Source organism: Chiloscyllium punctatum, chromosome 1, assembly GCF_047496795.1.
Source record: "Chiloscyllium punctatum isolate Juve2018m chromosome 1, sChiPun1.3, whole genome shotgun sequence".
In the NCBI taxonomy this organism is placed as follows: domain Eukaryota; kingdom Metazoa; phylum Chordata; class Chondrichthyes; order Orectolobiformes; family Hemiscylliidae; genus Chiloscyllium; species Chiloscyllium punctatum.
Window position 1 is genome coordinate 50,549,171 of NC_092739.1, and position 14,778 is coordinate 50,563,948.

Consider the following 14,778-nt stretch of genomic DNA (forward strand, 5'->3'; position numbering starts at 1 on the left):
CCGGTTGGGTGTAGTGGGGATACCCAAGGCCAAATAGAACTAGGGAACAGATGACAGTCATAAATTAGTTGAGGGATAATTAGATAACGACTGTACTTGGTGCGTGAATATAGATATATATATACGTATTATGGGAAATAAGTAATCAGTGTGGTTGGAGTTTGCGATGTGTGAGTTGAATAAAACTGACCAGAAAATTTCATGCCTGGACTCTGCCTAACCATCTCAGATCTAGAGTTTATTATCTGTGGTGCTGGGGACCTCTGGGGGATGCCAATGTTAAAGGCTGGAGTTGCTTGCAAATGCTTCAAACTTGTATTGTGCACGGATGTGTTAGCCTTCATCATGAAGATTGGGGATATTTGAGAGGCCTCCTTCTCCTGTCAGGATTTTCTAACTAGGTATGGAGGGATGGTATAGCTTACATCTAGCAAGTTTTGAGAAGATTTGTAGCTCAGGCCAAGGTTTTGGATGTAGGTTTGCTCACTGAGCTGGAAGATTCGTTTTCAGACGTTTCATCACCATACTAGGTAACATCATCAGTGAGCCTCCGGATGAAGCACTGGTGGCATGGCCCGCTTTCTATTTGTGTGTTTGGATTTCCTTGGGTAGGTAATGCCATTTCCTATGATGATATCATGTCCTGTGGTGATGTAATTTCCTGTTCTTTTTCTCAGGGGGTGGTAAACGGGATCCAAGTCAATGTGTTGGTTGACAGAGTTCCATTTGGAATGCCATGCTTCTAGGAATTCTCGTGCATGTTTCTGTTCGCCTTGTCCTAGGATGGATGTGCTGTCCCAGTTAAAGTGGTGTCTGTACAGTGCATTCAAAAAGAACAGGTACCCAATGAACACAGTCCGCCAATTTCTCAGCAACAAACCCGAACAAGTAGACAAAACATGTCCAGAAATCCTAGCCACTCTCCCCTACATCAAAGACATCTCGGAAATGACTGCCAGACTACTCAGACTACTTGGCATAATGGTAGCCCATAAACCCACCAACACACTAAAACAGCAATTAGTGAACTTGAAAGACTGTGTACAGACAACAAGCAAAACTAATGTCATTTACAAAATATCTTGCAAGAACTGTAACAAACACTACATTGGATAAACAGGCAGAATACTAGCCACCAGGATACATGAACATTAATTAGCCCACAAAAAGACATGACGCATTCTCAGTAGTATCGTTACCGACAGAGCTGGAAGGACTCCACTTCAACTGAGACAACACATCCATTCTAGGACAAGCCAAAGAGACACACACGAGAATTCACAGAAGCATAGCATTCCAACTGGAACTCTATCAACAAACACATTGACTTGGATCCCATTTACCACGCCCTGAGAAAAAGAACAGGAAACGACATCATCACAGGAAATGACATTACCAACCAAGGAAACCTAAACGCATAAATAGAAAGCGGGCCATACCACCAGTGCTTCATCCGGAGGCTCACTGATGTTACCTAGTAGGGTGATGAAACATCTGAAAACAAACCTTCCAGCTCAGTGAGCAAACCTACATCCAGAGCTTGCATCTGATCTGTTGGTTGAGGGCTCATTTAGTCCTATTTGACATCCTGTACTCTTCACTGAACCAGTGCCTAGCTTCCAGCTTGATGGCATTGGGAGACTGTAAGGTCAGAAAATGTAGGAGTGGAAGCAGTCCATTCAATGAAATTTGGCTAATCTGTTAACTCCCAGCTCCACCTTCGTACCTTTACCCCATAATCCTGGATTCCCTTATTGATTAAAACTCTGTCTATTTCAGCCTTGAATGACCCATTCTTCTGAGATTATGCTCTCTGGTCCGAGAATACCCACAAGGGGGAGAAACCTTTTCCAAAACTAGTCTGTCCAGCCCACTAACAATTTTATACATTTCAATAAAGCCACTTCTCATTCTTCTAAACTCCAACATTCAACCAGCTCAACCTCTCCTCATATAAAAGTTCCTCCATAGCCGGAATGGACATTTGCAAAGTTCTCTGGGCTGCACTCCAATGCCTGTAGATCTTTCTTTAGATAAGGGGACTAAATCTGTTCATGGCATTGCAGCTACAGTCAGATTAATACCTTTGATGGTTTTAGCTAGATTCTTATAACTGTAGTTTTAATATAACTTCCCTATTTTATTATTCCTATCCCTTTGAAATAAAGGCCAATTTTCCATCTGCATTCCCTATTATTCACTGAAATTGTATGCTAGCTTCTGTGATTTATGCACAACAATTCCCAAATCTGCAGTCTTAAATAATATTCATAAACCTTGAAAATTACAGAATGTAAGTATGAACAGCCAAATGCCTGATGATTTCCTATGAGACTGTTATAACTGCCACATAAATGGGTTAATGCTTTCGTTAAAAAGACAACGGAATTTCATAAAATAGATTAAGTGATTTCATATTAATACTTGCAATGCATAATTTAAAGGACATTTTGATAAATGCACATTAACCCTTTCCCTTTATGGTGCTGGCTTTAGAAAAGAAATCAGATCACATAGAGTCAAGGGTTCAGGGTTAATGTGTGTTTTTATCTTTTTTTTTCTTGTCACATTTTGATTCCACGAGGTTTGAGTGATGTTGCCATTAACCTGAAATGACAGTCCAACATTCAAGTTCTTTTGCTCCGATCATTGAAACACAGAGAAGGACTGAGAACACAGACAAGGTCTAAGTGTACAAATCACTCATTATATATCAAGTGCTTCTGTATGTCTGTCTATCAGGCTAAAGTGGGCACTTACAAAAAAAACTGTTTTAACAAGCCTTTTTGAACACTTCACTACATATCATGGTCTGCAAAAATAAGAGAATACATATAACATGTATCAACTATTGACTTTGGGACAAATAAAAAATCACCCGCTAAATGGGTTTAAAAATAGACAATTTGGTTTCAGAACATTTGAGCCTTATCCCTAATCAGTTTAGTACTCATGTTGTCTTTGTATCTACTTTTTACTTTAAAACTTTAAACTGATTGTATTCTTAAGACATTTGTTCCACATTTCATTTTCATTGCAGTTTTCACTCTCTCTCTCCTGCATCAATTCATTGCTATTCACTTCTGGGCCATTATGTGCAAAAGGAACAGCACATGATCAACCCAAAGAGCAACTTTCCTTGCCTTACACAGCTGTGAGACCTCAACGAAATGGAATGCCATGTTTTGCTTCCACTCAAATACCTGTCCATGTTCTCAAGCATCTTGGAGGGAAAATATAAAGTGGAGAAAAGTAGAGCTAAACTATTCAGTCCACTGTCCACATAACTAAAAAAAAAATGAAGTTTCTGTATCAAATTAATTAAGTGAAAATGGTTCATTTAGATTTTGGCAATTTTTCCTTCCTCGGCATCTGACTTTGACAGCCTCCTGAACAATACATCACGTGCCCTGGCTCACAGAAGAGGAAAGCAATCCCTGACACCTCAAAAATCACTGTCAAAGAGACACTGCAGACAGCTATTCCTGGTCGTGAAGGACGGTGAAGTTAGAGGCATTGCTGACTCTTTCCTTGCTTGTACTTACAAGAATCAATAGCAGCAATTTTTCTACAGAAAATCGAGGTGCAGTGCAAGAAATTCACATCAGTGGTATAAATTAACCAGCTTGCTGAAAATCATCAGCACATTCTTTATAGATACACATGATTTCAGTACAGGCAGTGAGCAGTGGAGATTTTCCAACTGTTGTTTCATCATGTAAGGAACTCCAGTGTCAGAGCATGCTGCCCCGGAGTGCTGCCAAACAAGAGACATCTGCTTCACTACAGTGAGGAAGATTGGAACTTAGTCACTCGCACACTGCTCCAAGGAGGCAGCCACAGAGCTCACAAACAGTCCCCATTTGTTGCATCAAGACTAAAGCTAAAATTCACATCCCACAAGTTTGTTTTGTGGTTTTACTTATCCTAAAATCTCAATGTTAACACAATTGATTTTAATGGCACATTCCTGGTTATAGTTGAGTTTATTGTTGCTTTAACATACGTTTACAAAAGGTTTCCATATCTACTATAGATAGTCATGAGGTGGAGGTGCCGGTGTTGGACTGGGGTGGACAAAGTTAAAAATCACACAACACCAGGTTTATTTGGAAGCACTAGCTTTTAGCACTAGCTCCTTCATTACCTGATGGCTTTTAGCTCTTTGACAAGCAGAGTCCAGCAGCAAATGAGATTAGTGTCTATAAATGCAGACACATCAGAAGGTTTTGATCTTGTCCACTATATGGAAACACTTAAAGTTGTCACATTGAACTTGAATGACATTAAAACTCAACTGAAATACTTTTGGGCAGGACATATACTAGGTAGCTTTCAGAATATGCTTTCAATGCCCACCCACTATTAATATTCAGAAGTGAACACTGATGGTACTTATAGGTCTCAAATTCACTGACAGACACTGTTAGCTTGCAGAATGCTCTGACTTAACAATTTTATAGGTATTTTATAGTTTCCTTGCATTTTCCCATCTTCAACACAATCAACATGAGAATTATTGCATTTCAATCTGCAAGGATACTGCTCCTTTCCATTTTTCAAGGGCACATCTACCACACTTCCCTTAAATATTTACAAGGAAGACATAAGGATGACACCCTTCCCAAAGGTAAACCAAAACAAAAATAATGATTTGAATGTAACAAAATTGGCAGGTCTAGACAGACCAACTTAACTAAATGCAAATAAATCTCTAGGGATACATCAAATTAATCCCAGTTACCAAAGGAGTCGAAGTGGGAGATTTATAGTATTGATAATAAGTTTAAGAGAGCCAATGGCATTGTAAATTTGATACAGGATAATGTGATGCTTATATTCAAAAAAAGTTATTGAACAGACACAGGTAACTACAGAGTCATTACAGTTATTTCAACAAATGATAAATAATAAAAATATTCAGGAGGAAACTTCATGATCAGCTGTAGAATCATAATTTAGCAACCAGCAGTTAGAATAGCGTTGAAAGAACATTGTCCTGTCTGACCAAACTCTTTGAGGATTTGGCAACTTAAGTGGATTTTTAGAAAATCCTGCAATACTATACAACAAGGTTTCCAAAGACATTTGACAAAGCTTAACATAAAATGGTATGAATTAGGCTCAAAGTTGTGAGGACATGGGATAACCTTGGGAAAGGGTAGGAAACTGGCAGAAATGTAGAAAACATTAGGAACTTGTTAGAGGGGTTAGATCAGATTGGGCAGGGAGTGGATAGGATGTACTGAGGGGACCTCCACCTTCCCTCCTCTGAGGCAAGACTGTTTATAATTTACATCAATAACTCAATGTAATTTACATCAATTACATCAATGTGGTTCTCTGCTTTGACAAAACTGAATAGAATGCTGGATTCTCCCACGAAGTCAATTTGATTTATGCAGGTATAAGACTTTTCACCAGTGTGGTTGGGGGTGGGGCAGATAACAGAAGGACACTCTTATTTCAGCCTTTGCTTTTAGTGAACAAAACATTATTTTTATACCCCAACAGGAAAATGATTCAACAATTTAGGTTAAATTGTTTCCTTATAACAATGCCATGGCTGCACCTCTTTTTCTCCCTATTATTTTGGTTATCACATTTTGAAATTCCATTCCTACCAACTCTTACTTGCCTTAAATATAGAACAAAAAGAAACACAAAACACAGGCACATTCAACATACAGACCAACTGTACGCTGAATCACAACTCGATGCAGAGTAAAACGTACGTCAAATTCAACCAAGCTCATTACTTTACCACCGTCTACTCTCAGTCAACTGCATACAGAATACCGATGGCAGTGTCAAAGTGATTGCCAAGTCTTATGTGACTTTAAAAACGATTCAAGAATACTTTGGAACTTATGATTCTGATAACTTCAGAAATCATTTGACTTTTGCTTCTGCAGATCTATGAGCTTGCGTAGGTATAAACTGCTTTGGTTCTTCTAGATCCGTGTGAAGTAACACTGGCGAAATACAACTGCACTTCTATTTCCGAGATGTTCTCCTGAAGAGGGCAAATGTGCTTTTGTCACCTATAGTTTCATCACTCATATGCAATCAGCACATTCAAATATGTTTGGAGCTGTTCCTTCCTTCTACTCTGCATGTGCACACTGACTTCAAATCAATTTATACACTTTCTCATTCACTGTACTGGTTTTCATGGAGCTACAAAAATCATTACACTCTGAATTGTTATATGAATTTACTAAATTACTGTACTAAAATATTGTTTTACAGACCATTGGAAAAGAGAGAGAGAGAGACACAATGGTGAATCTCAAATGTTTAATGTAGTAGACAACCAAACAAAAGTTGGATTCAATCAAGCCAAATTATGACCCTGGATCAGCTAACTCCAAACTCACAAAGACTTGTCTTTCTTAGTCCTCTAGGTACTGCAGGCAAGTTTATCTGTCTGGGTATTGTCATGACTCCAGGGCCTAGAAGTAATTATACTTGCTTTGAAGAGGAAGAACACCTTAAAGAGTCATGTGGCTGCACATGCGGTGTGATCAAGTAAACTATTTCCGGTTTGGGCTTTACAAACTCGTTTCAGATTATTGCATACAACGAGGAGACAGATTGAGAGCTGGGAAGCAGGAATCCTTTCCATTTCAAATAATCAAGGTGAAAGTTAAACAGCAAAAAAAAATGGGATTTGGTCTGCTCCAATCTTGTCTCAAGCTCACCAGCCTCCAGCTTAAACAAGAAGGGCTTCCTGAAGAAGGGCTCATGCCCGAAACATCGATTCTCCTGCTCCTTGGATGCTGCCTGACCTGCTGCGCTTTTCCAGCAACACATTTTCAGCTCTGATCTCCAGCATCAGCAGTCCTCACTTTCTCCTTCCAGATTAAACAAGCCAAGGCAGCAGGCAATCACCCCTACCTCAAGGAGTAGAGTTGACTCTTTAAGTATTATAATAAGGCATTGTTAACTGTGAATAGTGAGGTTCCTAATCCTCTGGAAGCCTTACAACTATACCCAAGAGAAGCACTCAACAGACTGAATCACAACTCGATGCACTGTAAAACGTATGTCAAATTCAACCAAGCTCATTAATTTACCACCATCTACTCTCAGTCATTACCAAAATAATGGAAGGTATTTTTAATGGAAGGTATCTTCATCAGTGCTGTCAAGCAGCACCAACTCAACAATAAGCCACTCTCTGATAATAAGTGTGTGTTCCGCCAGGTCTATCTAGCTCCTGACTTCAATACAACCTTGGTCCAAATGTGGATAAAACTGTAGTACCTATAATAGGAAGTGACACTGATTGTTCTTGATATCAAGGCTTTGTTTTATCCAGTGAGGCATCAAGAGGCCAACATTGTCAAGTCGCAAATAACAGTCATACCACACAAGTATCACAATTACCATATCCAACTAGACAGAATCCCATTATCATCTTTTGACATTCAATGGAGTTTTCCACTGACCAGCTACTGCGTGAAATCAGATACATAAATACTGTGGCCACAAGAGGAACTCAAAGACCTGGAATTCTGTGGGAAGTAACTTACTTCCTGTCATCTCAAAATCCACTCGCCATCTGCAAGGTACAAGTCTGGAATGCAGTGCAATATTCTCCACTTGCATGGATATGTGCAGCTCCATCACCACTCCATGAACTCAACACTTTTCAGGACAAAATAGCCCAACTGACCAACCCTTTAATGTTCGTTCCCTTCCCCACAGACAACCAATGGCAGTAGTGTGTACCATCTATAAGATACACTGTGACAACTCACCCAAGGCTACTTAAACAGCACTTTCAAAACCCAAGAACTCTAACAACTACAAGAAAACACAACCTGCGCCAAGACATACATCATCCACACTTGGAACTATATCACCGTTCCCTCAGTGTCATCGGGTCAAAATCGTGGAACTCCATCCCAGGAAGCATTGTTGCGGTACCCAAAACTACATGACTGCAGCAGTTCAAGGCAGCAGCTCACAACCACCTTCTCAAGACCAGTTAGGATGGGTAATGATGCTGGCCTTGCCAGCAATGCCCACATTCTGTGCATGAATAAAGAAACACTATAGTGCCCAAACAAATCAATTTATTCCAAACTCAGAACAGCTCACACCATACACGCCATAGTACAATTTCTTCAACTCTGTGACTTCTCACTTTTGTGTTGAATGGCCATGCCCACCAGGAGCTGGAACCAGGCTGACCAAATCCTAGTGCACATGGGAGTCTTAAATCAAACAAAGAGGTAAGATTTGAATTGGAGGTTGGTGAAAAGCCAGAGAGTCATTCACTAGGCCAACCAGTTCACCACATCTTAGCGTTCAATGCACTTACCAAAAAAAAGCCTGGCTTTATTAGGATTCTAAAATCCAGATGAAACATTGACTTCATAGGTAACTAACCATGCAGTCCCTGTGGGTTTGCAATGCAAACGTCATGAGCTGAAAGCCCATCAAGGCATGGTGTGAAACTGAATTCTGTGAACCTAATAATCTGTGGACAGGTACTAGAAAAAAAACCAGGAATAAATCAGATAACATTATACAGTTGGTTCTGATATAACGCGATCATTTCATTCTCGTGCGATCTCGCGTCATAAGAAAATTGCACAATAGCCACGTCATTTAAACTAATGGAGCCAGAATCGTGTTATAACCAATACAGGTAAGAAAAGTTCATGTTCTACAGATAACGTTCTGAACTCTTCAAGGCCGTTAAAGCCAACTCACGTTGAAGAAACATACATGATAGCAGAACTGACTGTAAAAATAAAGTATTTTAATGCTAAATTTAAACAAGATGTTGGCACCAAGAAGAAACAGCAGAACTGGCAGCATCTATGAAGAAGGAAACAAAGTAACAACTTGGAATCCAATATAACTTCTCAGAACTGAAGGGGGCTGGAAATGACTTTTTTCCGCTGTTGACGAGGGAGTCAGAGGAACTAAAGAGTTTTTTTTATAAAATGAGACCGTTTTAATCTGGTTCACCAAAGGTTCTTCGGGGAAGAGAATCTGCCTAGCTTTCATTACTAACCACCTTACAAGTGACTCCAATCCCATAACCATTAGCGACCTGGGTCAAAATTATTTTTGAAGTGGCCCACACCACGTTGAGCGTAGAAATATAAGAGCTACAATTGTAATCCTGCACAACATGATGCATATCCCAAGATCAAATAAATATAGAATTAATGGCAGGATCTTAACTTAGTCAAATAATTAAAATTGGGCATGTGTCTCAGGTAAAAATAGAAGGGGGGGGTGGGGCATCTCATGTTTTGTCCTGTTTTGTCTCAAAAATGAGGCAGCAGCCATTCCATATTACTGAGCATTATTTCAGTATGTATTTTACAGGGTACGCATGAAGTCATAGGTCAGCAATGAAATGATTTTGAATCAAAGTATGAATTTCCCCAAAACGTAACATTAGTCCCTAACTCAGAGCAACTTGTCTTCCAACCATTCACTGTCCCTCAGTTCGAAATTGTGGGCTGTGCTCTGTCTTTTATGAGCAAAGAAAATGCCCAACTAACAGAAATCAGTGTTGAATAAGTGTTTAAGAATATTTTGTCCTGAGCTGGACAGAGACCACAAAACTTCATATATTTACAATTACTAATCGAAGAGATCTACAGCAGCATTTTGGGACCTTATAGCACTCATGCAGCAATCACCTTTGATGGAAGCGAGCAGCAGAGCTGGTGAAAGAAAAGCATTTGACAAAGGCTTAACCTAACTGACTCTCAGAGCACAAAGTTGTGGCAGATTTTTTTTAAAAAAACAGAAAAGAAATAATGTATTGCCTTACTGTCGAGATTTTAACTCTAAAAGCTCATGTTTTAGAGGAGCATAAGCATTGTTACGTACTGTTACCACTTACCCTTCAAATTTAAAATAAAATATAAACCTGGTTCTTTTTAATCTCTTCATGATAAAATTGCCATCGAAACACTAAGCAATAATCATGCAAATACGACATTCATTTCTTCCTGATTGTTTATTAAATACCATCTGAACTAAAGCAAGCTCATTAAATCTGTTACATTTAGTAAGATTGATGCAATTGCTGAATAATTATTAATTTGTACTTTGGGAACTGCTGAACTTGGCCATCACTTTGTTTAGCCTGAAGGAGAATAAAAAGCAATCTGTCATCAACACCTCTTAACTGCTGTTCACGCTCCCAACACTGGCACTGCAATTCACAGCAAACACAAATGCAACTATTTGTGATACCTACTGTACTCCCTACATTTTGTTTTAGATGTTTCTTTGATGCATGTGCATGCCAAAGTGAACATGCATATCTCATGGACTATGTGTCAAGAGAAAATTCAGCTTTCATGCAGTAATCTTTCTACTTAAACTCCTAGAAATTAGTAAATTTCGACAACATCAGAACAATCATTTGGGGAGAGAAAGACAGGCATTTACAACATTAAATATTTCTATAATAACAAGAATGTGGCACAAAACATATGCTTCCATTTACAATATAGAAATCAAAGTGCACAAACTATTTCAACACTGAAGTTAGAGATGCTCACTACTCACTCTGCTTAAATCAAGGCTTCAATATTAAAAATGCAGAGGCAAATAGTGGAAACGGCACTTTCGAAAGTTGATAAACAAAACAGAAGACAACCCAGCATCAACAAAAATCAGCAGTTTGAAAATGTTAAAACTATGGAGGCTGTTCCTATCACATTAAGAGCTGTAAATGCAGCTGCGTACAGAATATTAACCACTTCGCAGAAACAATATTGTACACACAGACTCTGTTTCAGGTAACCTTTACTATTGTAAAAGCAAAAAGGTCTCTGGTAATGTTTCACTTTTACCAAACAGATGCGTCTAAATTTCACTAAAGCTCATCAATTCATTCCAATGCATTTTTCCTATTACGGCTTTGACTGGTCGTATAATCTGTGTAATGAGAAAGAGAAGCCTGCCTTTTTTTTAAAATATCAGCATGAAGATCCTGTCACTGGACATGAATGCATCCAACAGCAATAAAAACTGAAGATTTATTCAGTGTCAAAATTGTAATCAGTACCTGAACTTGTTATCAACTCCGATTACAGACTAGCATCTACACAACATGGCTTTATATATGTAATTTTCTTTGCTTGCAAAATTCAGTTTTGCAATAAATATCTCATGTGCCTTTAAATATAAAAGGTGAATTTATGAGCAACTGTCTGATAAGGCACTGATGACAGTCTGATTTTCTTAATTAACAGATCTGCTGGTTTCTTCTAAATTCCCTGTCACTTCCTTAAATTTAACTAACTGAGCTTGGTGGCTGCACAATAGGAAAGAGTAACTTCCATTTCAACCTCTGTTATTACTCTCCCTATTGCAACAGTGAGAGCCATTCCAAGCACCTCTTACTTACAGTAAGTATCAGACAACCAGCTGTCACTGATCTAGTAAAATGCTCCCACTGCGTTGCTTGTGATAATTTCAGTGGAAACACAGGTATTCTTCCAAAGAAAATATAAATTAAAACGTTTCGCTTGAGTAATGTGGGATAGTTCCTTTCCATTAAAAAAAACCTAACCATCAAACACCCGTCCACTCCCCAAATCAAGAAAATTTCCTGTTAAAAGGTTCAACCTTGGGAACAAAATGCCTTATTTCTTGGCTTGATTAAATTCTGCAAAGAAGCAGCAGCTTTTATCAAGTTAAACAATTAATTTGCATCAAGAGATAATGAGGCCACATTATTTAATTACAAAAATAATCACAGCTATGTGTTTCTCCATAAAATGGAATACTTCAAGCAGCGTAATGAGTTGCTGCGAAATTATCCCAAAGCCACATTTGAAGTACTATGTGCTATTTTCAAAAAGCTGAAGGACTTACCTCCGTGCGAGTCTGCAGTCGCTTGTTCAGCTCATATATCCGATAGTCTGGTTGCACCACGTATGGCGTGTGCCTCCTATAAAATGGTCCAAAAGGAGAGGAATAGAAAGGGTCATGAGGTGTGCTGGACATCTTGGATGCTTGCAGAGAATTAAACTACACACTGTAACATCAACATCCATACAGTGCACATGGGCTTTAGGCTACAGTGCAGGCAAGCTACCAGCAGAACACACTGGGAAATGCTCTGGGAGCCCTCTACTGCAAGAGAAAGACTGGATAGCTCTAGGCAGAAAAACTTGTTTTTAAAAAATCAGTTTGTGAAAGGGTCATTTCCTGTCCGCTCCAAAGACTGGCAAAAATATAATTCTTCAAGCTGACAGAGAGGTCTGAGGTTTGGTTTTAATTTTTCCCAGCAAGGACCCCTCAGGAACCTGGCAGCAAGACTTGTTAGCATATAGGTGGTTGAACAGCTGCCTGAACTAAAATACCTCCTGCGAGGAATATTCCACACTGCAGTGCTGCATTTTCTAATGTCAACACTTTGAACAGCACATTTATTCACTCTCTTTTAAAGAGCATCCTTAACATTGACTGTACCATGCAATTAAATTGAAGTGTTAAACACCTAAGAATAGAATTAGAATTACAGAAGAGGTGGAAGAACAGAAATACATCTTTTTGAAGAATACAATGAGTAACTGTACTTTGTTAGACAACTCTCAGGAGACAAATTGTTTTGTTTACAAAAGTTTTGAATTTTTTTCCAAAGACAAGCAGAAATGATTTCCTCTTCATAAATTTTTATGTTAATATAAGAAAGCTATACTTTACCAGTAACAGGGAGCCTCCTGGGGGGTATGGAATAACATCCATCATACTTATGTGACTATTTGATGATTGTGTGGTAAATTAATCTAAAAGTTAAAATCATATATTAAAGCGTTTATAATGTTCCATTTTTCATAACATGCTGATGCAGTGACATTCATTAACTCTTTGAGTTCATATACTTTAAATAGTCACTGCCAGAGTGAGCCTCCCCAAGTGACCCCCCCACCCCCTCCCCTTTTCCTGTTGAGGTCACATGGCTACATGGAGTCTTGACCCTCTGTTTACATCTGAGTGCACATATATTACAAAAAGAACAATGACATACCAAGTTGCTCCCTCCAATTACTCTTTTTTTAAAAAAATCAGCTTATACCAGTCCCATTATTATGCTCGAATTGCAACATAGATTGGGTTGATTCATATGTGAAGTAAAATGACAGGGTTTCAAGTGCAGAAAGTGAAACACATTATTAGATTATTTCCAAAGGAACATATAAATAAGATAGCATAACTTCTTCAGTGAGCACTTCTTTAGTGGCCTGTATTTTGTTGGAAACATTTTACTTCTGCAATGTCATTTCATTATCATTATCAAAAACTTGCTACCCTAAACTCCAAATATCTACTCCAGAAATATTTATTCTAATGACTGCATGTGATTTCATTCCAATCTATAAGTGGATCAAACTCAATCAAGAGCTCTGTTTACACATTCTGTACAATTAAAAGCATTTCTGCCCCTTGTGTGCTGTTGCTAAACAATACGGTTCATTTTATGAAATGTATAATTTTGAATACCATTGCATTTCTTCCTTTTGTCTGCCAAACCTATTAATAAGAAAAAGGCTAAATTATCTTCAACATTTCTTCTGGGGCAGCGTGGTGGCTCAGTAGTTAGCACTGCTGCCTTACAGCGCCAAGGACCTGCTTTTAATTCCTGCCTCGGGCGATCGTTTGTGTGGAGTTTGCACATTCTCCCCCATGTCTACGTGGGTTTCCTCCGGGTGCTTCGGTTTCCTCCCACAATCCAAAGATGTGCAGGTCAAGTGAATTGGCCATGCTAAATTGCCCGTAGTGTTAGGAGCATTAGTCAGGGATAAATATAGGGTAAGGGAATGGGTCTAGGTGGGTTACCCTTGAAAGGGTTGGTGTGGACTTGTTGGACCAAAGGCTCTGTTTCCATACTGTAGGTAATCTAATCTGCTCAGGAGAAGTGATAATTAGCATTCAAACAAACTTAACATTTTTATACAAACATAACTTGTGGTACTTCTGATGAACAGTCAAGTTTGGTGTAACCTACAAATACTCCTGCATCCAACTTCCTACCAGCCAATTTCCAGAATCCATGTGGTGTGGTGGTGAGGAAAGATATAGTATTATGGACCAGATGATGATGAGAATGTTACCCCCGCTTTAAAATCTCCATTCTTTCACAATTAACAAGGACAGCCTACAATATACTGGAGAACAGTCCCACTGGTTAAAATACATGATGAAACTGTCAGGGTAAGTGAATGAAACTGGATAGATGGTTTAGCTTTGTGCAGTCGGGTGATCAGCTTTTTACAAACTCAGTTTCAAGTTGAAGGGGAAATTTGTTTCCATGGCATTCACATTTTATTAGTTTATTTATTTATTTTAAAATTCAAGGCTTTTGATGTCCTGTAAAATGCCAGAAGATACAGTTGTCCACAATGGAATACAGGAAGCATTTACATTGTCTTGACTCATACTGTCATAGAATCCCTACAGTGTGGAGGCAAGCCATTTAGTCCAGAGAGTCCATATCGAATCTCCAAGGAACATCCCACCCAGACCCACCCCATCCCTGTAACCCTGCATTTCCCATGGCTAATCCATTCAGCCTGCAAACTATGGGCAACTTAGCATGGCCAATCCTCTTAAACTCCACGTCTTTGGACTGTGGGAGGAAACCACAGCACCCGGATGAAACCCACGCAGACACGGGGAGATTGCGCAAACTCCACACAGACGATCGCCCCAGACTGGAATGGAGCCTGGGTCCCTGGTGCTGTGAGATGGCAGCGCTAACCACAAATCCACTGTGCTGCT

The 14,778-nt window shown here is 39.1% G+C and overlaps 1 protein-coding gene and 1 long non-coding RNA gene across 11 annotated transcripts in view; both read right to left on the minus strand.

Moving 5' to 3' along the window:
- Positions 1-12,296, minus strand: part of LOC140463633 (LIM domain-binding protein 2) — a 298,470-nt gene extending 286,174 nt beyond the window's left edge. For 5 of the 10 annotated variants that reach the window (XM_072558233.1, XM_072558399.1, XM_072558483.1 and 2 more), the window contains exon 1: positions 11,869-12,296. In XM_072558233.1, the coding sequence (XP_072414334.1) occupies positions 11,869-12,000 (132 nt within the window). In that variant the 5' untranslated portion in view covers positions 12,001-12,296. The remainder of the gene's footprint in view (positions 1-11,868) is intronic. The other 5 variants (XM_072558320.1, XM_072558040.1, XM_072557954.1 and 2 more) reach the window with 2 other exon arrangements.
- A 405-nt stretch (positions 12,297-12,701) lies between these two features.
- LOC140482257 (uncharacterized) overlaps positions 12,702-14,778 on the minus strand; it is a 225,447-nt gene continuing 223,370 nt past the window's right edge. Inside the window, exon 3 of the long non-coding RNA XR_011961696.1 lies at positions 12,702-12,785. This is a non-coding gene — a long non-coding RNA (uncharacterized lncRNA). The remainder of the gene's footprint in view (positions 12,786-14,778) is intronic.